This window comes from Coturnix japonica, chromosome 5 (assembly GCF_054131305.1).
Source record: "Coturnix japonica strain WE chromosome 5, WE-NBRP24, whole genome shotgun sequence".
Classification (NCBI taxonomy): Eukaryota; Metazoa; Chordata; class Aves; order Galliformes; family Phasianidae; genus Coturnix; species Coturnix japonica.
Window position 1 is genome coordinate 51451115 of NC_140667.1, and position 13935 is coordinate 51465049.

General features: G+C 44.4%; 2 protein-coding genes across 12 annotated transcripts in view; both read right to left on the bottom strand.

The window, feature by feature from the left end:
- Positions 1 to 7186, bottom strand: part of SYT16 (synaptotagmin 16) — a 160929-nt gene extending 153743 nt beyond the window's left edge. Inside the window, exons 1-3 of one of the 6 annotated variants that reach the window (XM_032445133.2) lie at positions 5769 to 5924; positions 4986 to 5111; positions 888 to 1052 (exon numbers count right to left, since the gene is read on the bottom strand). Coding sequence is in view for 2 of the 6 variants with exons in the window: in XM_015865748.3 (XP_015721234.2) it covers positions 4986 to 5021 (36 nt within the window). In the remaining 4 variants the exon portion in view is untranslated. Of the gene's footprint in view, positions 1 to 887; positions 1053 to 4985; positions 5112 to 5768; positions 5981 to 7104 lie in introns of those variants that run through there. The other 5 variants (XR_014946813.1, XM_015865748.3, XM_015865746.3 and 2 more) reach the window with 5 other exon arrangements.
- Positions 7187 to 7315: 129 nt separating this feature from the next.
- Positions 7316 to 13929, bottom strand: SNAPC1 (small nuclear RNA activating complex polypeptide 1). 6 transcript variants are annotated; one of them, XM_085549575.1, is made up of 11 exons: positions 13679 to 13929; positions 13558 to 13595; positions 13143 to 13302; positions 12575 to 12715; positions 12347 to 12451; positions 11739 to 11897; positions 11266 to 11340; positions 10603 to 10665; positions 9836 to 9959; positions 8794 to 8877; positions 7316 to 7726 (listed from the first exon to the last, which is right to left on the bottom strand). In XM_085549575.1, the coding sequence occupies exons 3-11, from the start codon at positions 13293 to 13295 to the stop codon at positions 7692 to 7694; spliced, it is 939 nt and encodes a 312-aa protein (XP_085405701.1). In that variant the 5' UTR covers positions 13296 to 13302; positions 13558 to 13595; positions 13679 to 13929; the 3' UTR covers positions 7316 to 7691. The 6 variants fall into 6 exon arrangements, with proteins under 6 accessions (XP_085405701.1, XP_085405700.1, XP_085405699.1 ...); XM_085549574.1 differs by having other exon boundaries at positions 9818 to 9959; XM_085549573.1 differs by lacking the exon at positions 13558 to 13595 and having other exon boundaries at positions 11266 to 11337.
- Positions 13930 to 13935: the final 6 nt, after the last annotated feature.

The window sequence follows — 13935 nt, forward strand, 5'->3', positions numbered from 1 at the left end:
GGAACTCGCTATCTGCACTTCATTAATACTCGTGTTTCTTGAGCATGACTCACTGGACTCTCTCCTACTGATGACTGCCCTGGCTGTTAGTTTCTGGTAGCTTGCTAACACTCTCTTCTTCACTCATCAGGCCAGAAATCTACTCCTGAGATGCACTCTCTGCTGAAAGCCATACTTCCTTATCTCTCTCATAATGAAAAGGAGAAAGATCTACTGCAAGTTGTTTGCTGCAGATGACAACCCAAGATCCTGATAATCACCTTTTCAAAGCGGCTCAAATACTGACCCCCTGATTAAATTAACAGCAATCCCAACAGGAATTAGACACGTGCAGAGGTCCTCTATCTGCAGAATCTCCTTGAAGAGCTAATGGTTAGGAAAAGAGAAAGTACGAACCAAGGAGCAATAAAACTTTTTAGAAAGCTCTTTTCTTTCAATCTCTGTGAGATACCACAGAAGACTGAATAGATCTATATGAAAATTACTGGGTTCAGTCACCAAACTCCTTTACTTTTCTTCAACTATATGAGCATTTGCTTCTCAGAAGGAAGTGCTGGGAGAGGTTTGATGGATCTGTTATTTTCTTTAAACAATACACTCTCTGCATATGCTGTCTAGACACTTGTGAGATGTAAATCATGTTCTGATTTTCCACATTTTTGTGAGAAGTGTTTAAGTGTCTCAAAAATATTTCTGACTAAGTAGTTTGGATATCCACACAACTGTACTTGAACACCGCACTAGCATCTAAAACTGTGTGAGCCAGCTGTAAGCATCATCTCATGAGATCCCAGGTGCTTTCAGACCCTGTTAAAGCCAATGAAGGCTAATTATGGCACCCAGTATGGCACATACTCGAGCCATGAAGACATCGTAACACTGCCTACCTCAGGAAGTGAGCAGCAGAACAAGGACTGAAGTGCCGACACAAGGCAGCCCTGTCTGGAGCCAAGAGTTGGACTCAATGATCCTGATGAGTCCCTTCCAACTCATGATATTCAATGATTCCATGAGTCTCAGCCATGCCTTCTGTACAGGGCCCAGAGAAACACCTAAGTGCAAAGGGCAAAAAAAGCATGTCAGAATGGATGCGATTTTTCTTGTAGGTGTTGATGAGGAGGTGTCACAAGGAGCTAAATAAACCAGTCTTATCCCATCTCTGCCCTTCTCTAGTGCAGACTGGCCCCACGCTCTACTCTCTGAAGAAGCTTTCACCAGGGAGCATTTTAATTCTTTAATTCTTTTAATTCAATTAATTCATTTAACCCCTCACCACCAAACTAGTCTGTCTTGCATCTGAAAAGGAAGAAGTTCATTCTGAAAGCCACAGCCAACATAAAACAAAAACAATAAAGACATAAAAAGAGCATGGCCAGCAGGTCAAGGAAAGCGATCCTCCCCATCTACTCTGGCCTCATAAGGCCACATTTAGAACACTGTGTCCAGTTCTGGGCTCCCCTGTTCACAGAGCACAGGTATCTCCTAGAAGAAGTCCAGCAAGGGGCCACAAAGAAGATAAAGAGTCTGGAGCATCTCCCACATAAGGAACAGCTGAAGAACATGAGTCTGTTCAGCCTGGGGAAAAGAAGACTGAGAGGGGATCTGATAAATGTTTGCAAATATCTGAAGGGAGGTGGGAGGCAAATGGATGAGGCCAGGCTCTTCCCAGTGGTGAACAGTGATAGGACAAGGAGTAATGGCCTAAAACTGGAACAAAGGAAGTTCTGTACTAACGTGTGGAAGTAGCTTCTTTACAGTAAGGGTGATGGAGCACTAGAACAGGTTGCCCAGAGAGGTGGTGGAGTCTCCTTCCATGGAGATATTCAAGACCTGGCTGGACACCTACCTGTGTGACAGGGAACCTGTTCTGGCCAGGAAGGATTGGACTTGGATGTTCTCTTGAGGTCCCTTTGAACTGCTGAGATTCTGTGACATCCATGACTGATTAAGACATGTCTAATTGGATTTATTTACAGTCACTGTAGTAAGTTCCACGCATACCTATCAGATAAACAGATGGTAGCCATATCACTCTTTTCAAGGGAATTCATCTCCTGAAGCTACATGAAGAACAGCCAGCACAGGGCCTGTGTGCTTAAAGAGCAGCTCAAAGAATGAGCTTATAGAGCTCATGTCTCCCCATTCCCTAGATAGATTCATCAAAAGCCCCTGCTGGATAATTGATTGAGCTACCCCAGAGCACTTGAGTACTAAGCAATAGATCATACAGTGGGAAGTGAACACAAGGTCTCCTTAATGACTACTTAACCCCACCAATCATGACGTCAACCTATCTGAAGCACGTAAGAGGCTGTTTTTGAAAGCAAAGCTGCCTGATGTCTTTAGATAACCTCTACTGATGATTGGAACTACTCCTATTTTGCTAAGAGTCAGCTGTGCAGCTGAGCAGCCCCATGGAAGGACTTAACCAGACCAGATGGTACACGCTTGTTTTCCATGTGCATGGGAACCAAAGGAACACTTCACGAAAGTAGCATGCGCAATAAATGTTACAGGCTGCTGCAGATGGGTCCCCAAGGCAAAACTGGCATCATTACTTAGAGGGAAGACAAGCCACAGACCTTTGTTTTACAATCCCTTATACAGCTCACAGCCCTCTTGCTGCCACAGTGCTTCCAGTACAGGGCACAGTGCATCTGCAGATCCAGCATCACACTCACAGGACTTCCCCCTTAATGGCCCATCTGCACCAAAAGGATCTATTTCACCATGACCCAAGCATATTAAATTAGTGAAACAGCCATTACGAGCAAGGCTCTGGGGCCATATTTGATTTGAGGTGTCCTACATGCCCAAAAAAGCTTGGTTTACCATCTCACTTGTGCCTTCAAACCTCTAAAAATACCTTCAGAAACCTGGCTCCAGGGCCCACAGGCCCTTTAGCTCACCTCTCCTCAGAGCAATAACACTGCCTACATCCCAACACTGCATCCAGCTCTCAGCTGAATCCCTCCCCACCCTCTCCCAGAGCAGTTGCCTGCTTTCAGGAACAATAATGCTCAAAGCAAGCTCTCCTCAGAGGCAGTTTCCCTGGAGAATAGTCTCTACTTCAACACTCATCAAAACAGGAAGGAAACATTTTAAATGTTCTCCAGTCTATTTTGCAAGCCATTCTGAAGCCTGAGTACGTGTTTCTCTTTGAATGTTTTCTCTTGGGGATGGAGTGTAAGCACAAACTTGGCCTCTTTATAAAATTAACTGAGTATTTAGAAAAGAACACACAATGGCAATCAATATTTTGCACAAAGCAGGCGCTTCTCAAGATTTGCTCTCAACACAATCAGATGTGACGCAGGTCTATAAGAAGCCCCCCATTGTTACGTGCAATTTTACAGCCTGCCACCTGGTGCACACAAGCATAACAGTGGTTCCAACAATGCATAAAAGGGGGAGATTTAAGTTAGAACCCTTTGCTCAAAGGGCAGTGCACCTATCTTCTAACTCCTAGAAGCACAATAAAAACTAAAGACCTGCATCTACATGCCACCAAGACAAAGCAAAGTAATCAACCAGTCTATATTCAGTCTACATTGTAGACAACATGCTCACCTGTGCAACAAATAGGGCTGTAAATGTATAGCGTGGTTAAGTCCCAGTGTTACTGACTCACAGCAGAAAACGTGGACATCCCCACAATACTGTCAGCTTCTCTATGCATCACAGGTTCCCAATGAGGACAAACAAGATCCACCTACAACGAAACAAACTTTCCAAGTGGAGTCACTGTCCCTGGAGGTGTTCAAGGAAACATATGGCTGTGGCACTGCGGGATATGGTTTAGTGAGCATGGTGGTGATGGGTTGGTGGTTGGACTTGGTGATCTTATAGATCTGTTCCACCTTTAACGTTTCTACGATTCTACTCTGAAGGGTGACCTATGTGTCCATTTAACTCATCTTTTCAATATAACCTCTTGGTAATGTTTCTCATTTAGAGACACCTGATGCGCACTTACTACTGCGAGGTGACCATATTTATTGCCATTAGAAGCGTATTAAAGCGATCTGCAGCATTTGGCTCACTCCCACACTGACCTGAACTGTGTCTAAGCTGCACTCATTTCAAATTGGGTTGAAGCCAAAGCTTCTGGAGACCAAACTTGCTTCATTTCTGATCCCTCAGCCAGCAGGAACAATGATTTATTTAACAATAAAGATCAGAGCAGACTGCTCAGACACATATCTTCGATCGCTGCAAGTCATCACCACCAGCTCTTCTGGCAGCCCAGAAACACAGGGGAAGAGTACACCATCTTACCAAATCCAGGAAATGCCCCCTAACAGTGAACACTCCTCAGGTCTTTTGTGCTCAAGGTATTGCTCCTCAATCAAAACATTTACTGAGTGTCAAGGGGATAAGGAAATAAATAACTGCTAGATGTGTTTATCAAGACTGAATGTTGCAAACCAGCAAGGAAACTAATGAACACAAAGCATGTGGGGAGCCTTGAAAGCAGTACAGCCCAGAGCACGTAGCTCTACAGGACGTGATGACTAAGGCTGAGATATGGACTGGTGAGAAATAAAGGAACTTCTGCCAGGTCTGACCTGGCACACTAAACAAGCAGAAAACGGCAAGGAATGCAACATATTCCAATTGCTCTGGACCAGGTCAGATGAATTTAGCAGGCTTTATTATCTTGGTCTTGTTGCAGCACCAGTAAGAAGCAGAAGAAGCCACAAGACAGCAACACGCAGCAGGAACTACAAGGAACAGCATCCAGCAGAGCACAGATGCTTCCTACTCTGCAAAGCAAAGCTCTGCTAAACACAGGTTGAAAACGATGATCCACACTAAAGCTTCTGAAGCTGAACCAAAAGGCAACACACCCATCTTCAGGCTACAACCTGTGTAACAACACTTGCAGTCTGCCTCTGGTGTTAGTTAGGCATGTGAGGAGGTCATGCACAGCGCCACAAGTGACTGCTTCACTCTCTGCTGACCTCTTAGTTCCATCTACTCACGTTCACAGGAGGATCCTCCAAAGGCTGCATCCACATGGTGTCAGTCTGGGCCTTGTCCAAGATCACCTCCCCTTTGGGGCACAGTTTTGCAAGACGGTGCAGAACAGCAAACACAGGTGAGTATCACTGAATGACCAAAGGAAGAGAGAAATTAGTCTCCCCACTAAGCCCAATTCTTATGAAAAGCTCAAGCTTGGGATTTTATTATTACAAGCTTATGAACCGTGGTGTGCCATCCTGACATCTTTCAAGGCTACCAGGTCTATCTGTCCCCCAAACAAGCTGGGGAAAGACACAGAGAGATTCCTGGGCGCTCGGTAACAGCGCAGAGCCGGGTGGTAAGTAGGGGGGCTGCGCCCTGAGGTGGGAGCAGCAATACCAGCCCTCCGGGGCTCTACCGCACCCCGGGCTCACACCGGGCGGTAACGGCAGCGGTAGAATCAACGGCAGCACGGAAGGCGACCACCCATCACATCAGCGCGGTCAGAACCCCAGCAGCCCCGCCGTGCCTCCCATAACCACAAGGCCACCTGCTCTTTGTTCGTCCTTTTCAAAGCGGCCGTCGTTAAACGGTTACTCTCCCCCCCAAACCCGCTTCCCCGCGCTCCTACCTGCCCGCCCCGCCCCGCGGCAGAGGCCGCACCGACACCCACCCCCCCCACCCCCCCGCTTTCGGTGCAGCCCCGCAGCGGCGATCCCGGCCCGGGGACAGGGACCATCCTCTCCCGCAGCCCTCACCGCTGGAGGCCGGCCCCGCTCCGGGCGCCGCCCGCCCGCACTCACCGTCCGTCGCCATGGCCGCACAGCGCAGCCCGGCTTCCCGATGGCGGCGGCAGGGGAAGCGGAGCTCGGCCCGGGCCACAGACAGCGGGGAGGGGACGCGCTGACCGACCCGCACGGCACCTCCCCGCCGCCCGCCTCGCCGCGGGGGGAGCCCCCGGGCAGCACGGAGGGGATCCCGGCCCCGCCGCCTTCTCGCCGCCCGCCCCCCGGGCACGGAGCCGGGAGGGCTGAAGGCGGCGCGGCTTCCCGGCAGCAGCGGGGCTGTAACAGCCTGCACCCCATAAGCACTGCCCGCAGACCTAACAGACCCGGTTAGGGAGGTACATCAGTTTCACCCCCAAAACGCTGCTTCCAACGGCCTCGAGGTGCCCCGGGACCTCCCCGACACGGCACCTGGAACTGAGCTGCAGTCACCGTGCAGCCCACAGCAGAGGGCCAGCTAAGCACAGAGGGCTCTTCCAACCTTAGTGCTCAATGCATTTCTTCATACTGCTGGGACATGTGGGGGTCCACATATACGTTATACAGCTATGAAGACTGTTAGAAGCATTCTCAAACCTTTCCCACTCTAAACTTGCATAGAGACTATCTTCATGCAATGAAAACTACAGTGCCTTCCACCTTCCACTTAAGGTGCTTCTAACCCGATGGCACCTGAGCATTTCAAAGTACATCCCTGCTTTCCATCACCCCCATGACACTGGTAAACACAGCCTCCACACATTCACATGTCCACACAGAGGATCCTTTAGCTTTGCTATATGGAAGGTGATTACTATGGTACGAACACCACTCTTCAGTCAATCATGTTCTTGGCTTTTTAATGAAGCCCTTCCTCGTTGTCCATAAATAGGGTTTGAGTGCAATATTGGCTTAATTATTTTCTCCAGTGTCCAACGTTTGGCACGTAGGCCCATTTTCCTCCTTACCAACTAATGCATTTACTACATGCCCATTTTATATTCCAACCCTTTATCCTTTCACTTAAAGACTTCCTTCATCGAGGTAAAGGCTCTTCCCTTCCTTTGGACTCTGAAATACGTACCACACTAATCCACTCAGTTCAGGCCCCTTTTATGTCCAACAAAATCTTCCCTATTTCCACAAGAAATATCAAAGAGAATTAAAAAAACCCAACAAAACAACAAAGTGGGTAATTAATTATCAATGGCCATAATGGAGTACATAAGCCTATGGCCTTACAGGGCTGAATAGTGACACAAATGCTGCTGACTCTCAGCCTTTTTGCTCTTGCTGCAGCACTGTTGCCTAGCAATTGTTTCCCCACTCTGTACCTTCTCTTGGTGCTACGCTCCATGTTTATTTCCATTCCTACCTCTTCCATCTCATTGCTCAAACTGATACAGATCATTCTGAATGCTAGTCCTGCCCTCGCACAGCTTGGTGTCACCTGCGAAAAACAAATATCTCAATAAACACACTGTATTTCTTCATTCAAATATACAACAAAGCCAGATCTGGAGACCCAATACAATAAAAGGCTTATCACCAAGTTAGTTTCCCACACCTCCAGGATCCTTGATAAATATAATTGCATAAAGAATTTATTGTACAAATACAGCTGTTCCTTCAAGAGTGTCCACTAGAAAGCCATTGCAAGTCAATGTAAGTTCCAAGCAATTACTTGCATTATATAAACTAAATACAAGAAGGAACCGTCTTCTCCCTCTTCTCATCTCACACAGTGCATAGCAACTTCTCTCACAGGAATCAAGGCACCGGGTGCTGTACCATGAGACTGTTAAAGTAAAACAGTCAGTTCCAGTATTCCAGTGTCACCTGTAGCTCTGGTCCCAGCCAGTTCCTGTTGTACCATCAAAGGAATCCAAACAAGCTCTCTGTGTTACAGCTGACATTTACATGTCGTCACCGCAGTTCACATTAGTGTTCTCCAACTGGATCCTAACGTCGTCTTCTCCTCTTGGAGAGAGGTACTTCTGAAAGGAAAGAGAGATTTTACTGACAAACTTTTCAATCTATCTTCCCTCCTGGGAATAATTAAGGTAGAATTAATTCTGCTCAGAAGAAGGAAATGAAGTAGATGAGCTCCTGAGGTTCCCTCCTAATCTCTCTCCATATGACTTTATATATGGGAAAAGAAAAATCTTTCTAGATTCTATGGCACATTATTATTATTATTATTATTATTAAATAAAATCCCATGGATTAACAAAGTACTGTATTTTCAAACTTAATCAACTTTGAGAGCTTTCTACTCCTCATAAACATCTTTAACATGGAATCCTTACAAAGTTATAAGCAAACTTACGTATGGGTATATTCTAATGCTTCAAAACTTGCTGCTAAAACTATTCAGGGAACTGAAGAACACCCCTGACTTAGAGACAAAACATCATGGCAACTTAAAGGAGCAGCAAATAACATCAAGTACAATATGAAACACACCACTGTGCCTTCAACCTGTCTAAAAGTTGAATGAATTCATATTGTCTACAGCCACATATGATGATCAGAGGATGTACTGCTTTGCTGTGAATGTATTTCATTGTTATTTTCTCTTGTATGAAAATAACTTTTTGTTACATACAGTTTTTAAGGCAAGTTAACTCCGAAATATGTTATACTCACACTCATCTGCATTGTCAGACCTTTACAGAAGTTGTACCTGACTCCTTGTTTCCCTTTACATTATCCAATTAAATCCCATTCCTCCAGGTTAAGAGCAATTATCACTGGTCTAGCTCTTAAGTCTGCCTTCCTCTATGTTAAGCAGGAGCTATCAGACCAACAACAAACTGCCAGTGGAAATCATTTAATGTATAAAAAGCACAACTCCCAGGGTTCTGCCATCATGTGTGCTTGCAACAAACTGTCAGAGCAAAGCTTCAGCTTTGATGCAACAAGTTACAGGTTGAAAACGAAGCAAGCTCTTGCAAGAAAGCAAAGCAATGGTCCGAGATACCAGTTTTAGTTAAATATACAACGTAGTACAGAGCAATTAACAAAACAAGTCCACAGTCTCATAGAATTTCAATCATGATACCTTCTGTATCTGAGCTATCCTCTTCTTTGATTACAGGCATCCCAATGCGGTGAGTAACAGCTTCCTTTCCTGCTTGCATCTGACCTGCAGACAGATTTATTTTTTTTTTTTAGGAGAAAATGTCACCTTTGGGTTGTTTCTTTTTCTTTTTGCTGAGTTTGTTTTTTCACTTCTGTATCTTTGGTTCAGTAGTTACAAGTCTGTTCTCTTGCATCTGTATTGACTTTCCAGTCAAAGGCTGTGGAGAAACACCTGTTCCCCTGTATCTCCATATGGCTCACTAGAAAAACCCTCAATAATAAGTAACCAGCAATATTAATCACCAGCTCAGTTCAGAGATTATTCCAAATTCCTCTCCTTATTCTTTCCAATATTACATCTGCTGTTCTGAAGTGAAGCAAAGGCAACACAGCCCTAATGCCCACCTGTGAAGAGGGCTGAAGTTTCACAGAAGCTCAGCACATCACAGGACAGACTTTAGAACTTTGAAACCATTGTCTTCAAAATGGTTTATTCAAAACTACTTCACTTCTCAATTTTAGTTAACCTCTCATAAACAGACAGTCAAATGAAAGACTGAAATGGCTGAGCAACTTCTATCAGAAGTTGAACATGAGAAAGCTGACTTCCTTCAGAAAACAAAAGCCATTTCCCATGCCTTCAGAGCTGGCAGATAGAGAGGAAAGTGATATTTTTCAAGTCCAAAGGAAAATAAAAGTAAAAGATGCACAAGCAGGGATGTGCAAATACTTGGAATGTAAGTAAGCACAAAAAAAATGATACCAATCCAATTTCTCGAGATCCATAAATGAATGGTTTGGGTTGGAAGGGACCTTTAAGATCACCCAGTTCCAGCCCCCTGCTATAGGCAGGGACACCTCCCTCCAGGCCAGGCTGCTCACAGTCCCATCCAGCCTGGCCTTGAATGCTTCCAAGAAGTATCCACAACCTCACTGAGCAACCATTCCAGTGTCTCACCACCCTCACAGTAAAGAATTTCTTCCTAAATGCAATGAAAAAGAACCTCTGATTTCCAGAGAACCTCTTTTCTCTGCTGGCTGTGGTCTCCTACTGTTTTTTTTCCTTCGTCTTGGAGATTTCCCATAATCTGATCCTGATTCGGAAGATTCTAATATTACTTGACGATGTCTTCTGGATTTGGAGACCTAGAAGGGGTAAATATATGTAAAAACTATTAAAAAAGGAAAGTTAAACTGCTCTAGCCACGTGTTATTGTACATCACTTAGTGCTTCATTCATAGCTCTGAAGTACATTCCGAAGCTCTATTTCATAATGAATTATCCAACAAACTATTTAAATAAACAAAGAATGATGCAATGCTTATCATAGGTCCACCATAAGAAAGATAATCCAACAATATTTTTTGAGTAGTACTTAGAGAAACAACATTCCAAAAGTTTCCAATTGGTTTTAAACCCCCAAGTTCCATTTTTGCAAGGATTTACACAGCTTCAAACATCTGAGCCTCAAGGAACCATTAAACTCAAGTATTTTCTCATTCTATTTACTTCAAATTCCATCTATTTAAAAACAGAGCATAGACATGAAAAAGTACCTTGTAAATGAAAACCTCCAGGCACAGACCATACTGGCACTGTTTCTACAGATCTAACAATAATAAGAACCTCACATTTTCCCTGCGTGTTACATATGGAAACTAGAACACTCCAAAGCTGAATTACAGAGTGCACTTTAACTCCTTCCCTTCTGAGCAACTGTTTATATTGATAATTCTTGAAATCATCATTTCAAATAACTGCATCCCTATCATCAAATTTTACACCTACCTCAACAACTGAGGAATAAGACTTTTGTTTGATTCTAGCCAAAGCATCTGCTCTCTCAGAACCCTGCAAAGAATCAAAAGCATTACTCAGAAAAAGGTTTTATTTTCTATGACAGTAACATTAAAACAAACTCTTAAACCAGACTTCAGCAGTATTTCATTGTAGCTGTAATTCCCTAATAAACGGTGACAAATTGTATCTTAAATAAAGTTCAAGTTCCATTAAAAACGTGAAGCTTAATTTGGTTGCTTTTAGTTTCGCAGCTCAGGAACAGAAAATAAGATTTGAAACTTCACTTCTTAGTCAGATTCACAGATTAAACAAGCAGACAAATGCAACACAAGGGAATTTTATAGCATTAAAAGGGGATCTTGCATTTAGGTGAAACTTTGGGAGGAATCACAAAGTGTTAGGCAAAGAAAATACGCTCCTTCCCTTCCTTGCCTGAAAGGGGCCATACCTTTTTATTACAAGCATCCCAGAACTATCACAGCAGTGAAAGCTCAAAGCTTAACAGAAAACAACACGACATAACATAAAAATCCCAACTCTGCTGATTATTCCTGGAACTTACTTTGACTCTGTCAAGCCACCTTGCCTACGATGTTAAGAAATTAACAGATTTTGCCCGTGCAATGTAGCAAACAAGTTTGTTTTTCTTACTTCTGATCTTAGCGAAGTTCCTTCTTCTCCTCTGTTTGGCATTTCATCAGCTTCCTTAGCTTTTAGTAACAACTTCTGAAAAGAACCACACAAAACAGAGTATTTTTTTAGATGTCAATCATTCACAAAGCAGTAACCACATATGCCCATTTTCTTCACTAGTCTTATACCTGACCTTGACTTTACCTTGACCACAAACCGCTACAGAGGTATTTTGTGCAGTCATTCAAATACCATCCACAAATCACTTATTTCAGGGCTTACCTATATGCAAACATTTCTGCTACCATTCAGCCAGTATCACATACAAGCCACCATCCTTTTCCCCAGACCATTAGTCAGACTTTTACTCATTCCATACCTTCAGTGTTCCAATTCCTTCTACTCAAACTGAGATTCCCACTCTACACCAGTTCTTACACGCTCACATAATCTGTTAAATTGCCACCAGCACAATGGTTGGTATTACCTACCAATCTTTTTTGCTGCCATTCCTGATGTTCCAAAGCTATGTCTTTAAGAGAAACTACAAATTCATCTTTTATCAAGCTCAGGGCCTTGTCTGGCTGGGATTTGTCAGCTGATATGGCACATTTCATTTTCTGATAGTGCTCGTGAATATTCATCAGTTCCTAAGAGAGGAAAAGAGGCACTTTTCAGGAAAAAGATTACAGCAGTAAAGCAATATAAACTCTCACTGAAGAAAACCAGCACTGTAATCACACAATCTAAGGAGACCACTGAATTAACCTGCCTTCTGCAACTCATCATTTCCCCTTTCTTTCTTCCCCCTCCAAGTGACAGTTGGCCACTTTTACTTCTTATTGAGGCAAAGCCAGGAAACATAAGAATGTGTGGTACAGGTACCACGTGGTAACAACAGGTACAAAAGTTCTTCCAAATTAAATACTGTGTTTCTGAATACTCAGAATTGCTAGGACAGACTATCACCTTAGTCTGTATTCCATAAGAAATGCACAAAGGACTATCTTGGGCTAATTAGAGAATGAACTGCTTTTCAATAACAGGAAAAGCAAATAAACAAACCCAGAAGTTAAGCCATAGTTTAAAGTTACTGTACCTCCAATACATCATTGGTGATGAGGCTGCTTACTCTGTTACTTGGATCTTTAAATTCTTCTTTACATTCATTTTCCTGGATCTTCTTCTTAGTTCTGTAGTTTAGCTAAATCAGGAGACAAGGCTTTGTAACTCGAATGGTCAACTGAAACCATCCCCACTCTTGAAGTTTTAACAGCTCCTGAAGGTATTTTATTAAAAACAGTAGGTTGTTAAGAAAATAACTCACCAATTTTGGCATTGCTGTGAAATGGAACGCCCTGGCACGACGCAGTGTCCTAAAGATGTACGCTGCATCATAGTGTTGAGAATCTATCAGATCCCGTTGAAAGCTCTGGACTTCAGGCCAATCCTTGAGTGCAATTCTGATCTGCAACAAATCAGTTGAGGACTGTTACAGTGCCCTGCTCAAGAAAGTCATTCTCGTTCCTTGCCTTCCTCAGCCCATCTCATTTTTGCTCTACCTAAGACACCTTCTGAGATGACTCCCAAACTCTCCAACGTTTGCTGTATAAGAGTGGCTTTAAAATTGCCTAAATTCATCCCTGTAAAACAACTCCTCTATAATTAATTTAGAGGAGCCACATCTGTGTGTCCAGTTCTGGGCCACTCAGCTCAAGAAAGACAGGGAACTTTTGGAGAGAGTACAGCAAAGAGCCATAGAGATGAATGGGGACATGGAGCGCCCGTATGAGGAAAGACTGAGAGTCCTGGGATTGTTCAGCCTGGAGAAGACTGAGATCTCATTGCTGTTCATAAACAGACATTTGGCTGTTTATGGAGGCTCGGTAAGTTACCTTTATTTTTGGCTGGCAGAGCTGTGTGTTGTAGAGCCCATACAGAAGATACAGAGCACCAACTCGGATCTGGAAGGCATACGGCGGCAAGAAGTACTGCTGTGCCAGCTCCAAGGTCTTCTTTGTGATCTTATTCCTCTCCAGAGCTCTCATTCTACCACTATACAGCAAACAGAAAGGAGCACACTGCAGCAAGTGAAGCACAGGTGTCACAGCATCCATAATACAGCAGCAAGCTTCAAGAACTTTAATACGTTACCACAGGGCTGTGCTTTATGTGCTCTAATCACAGAATCACACAGAATGACCCGGGTTGGAAGGGACCTCAAGGATCATGTAGTTCCAACCCCCCTGCCTGGCAGGGCCACCAAACATACACCTTTACTACATCAGGTTGCCCAGGGCCCCGTCCAACCTGGTCTTGAACACCTCCAAGGACGGGACATCCACAACCTAAATTAGATTTGGGGCGGAAAAAGGCAACAATGTACGTTATATTGCTTAAAGCCAAGGGCAGTGCAGGGCAGGTCACTCACTGGAAGATGGTGTGGAAGCGGCGCTCTCTCCACAGCTCAGCAAAGCGTTCGAAGCGGACGGTGTCGGCTTCCTGGAAGGCGCGGAGCAGCGCCTCGCAGTCCTCCTGCAGCCCGGGCACGGCGCTCATCGCCCCGGCACCCACCTCAACCCACCTGAATCCTCCTCACAGCCCTCACACACCTCACAACCCTCACACACCTCACAGCTCACCCCGCCGCCATTAACAAACCACCCGGCCGCCCTTCAAGGCGCCTGC

What these genes read in the sequence shown, in the direction of transcription:
- SNAPC1 (XM_015865712.3), bottom strand. Translation starts at nt 13,806, where the DNA reads ATGAGCGCCGTGCCCGGGCTGCAGGAGGACTGCGAGGCGCTGCTCCGC. An exon ending in CGCTTCCACACCATCTTCCA is followed by an intron (nt 13,303 to 13,678) that starts GTGAGTGACCTG and finishes TTTGCTGTATAG; the next exon opens with TGGTAGAATGAGAGCTCTGG. An exon ending in CTTATTCCTCAGTTGTTGAG is followed by an intron (nt 9,960 to 10,602) that starts GTAGGTGTAAAA and finishes TACCCCTTCTAG; the next exon opens with GTCTCCAAATCCAGAAGACA.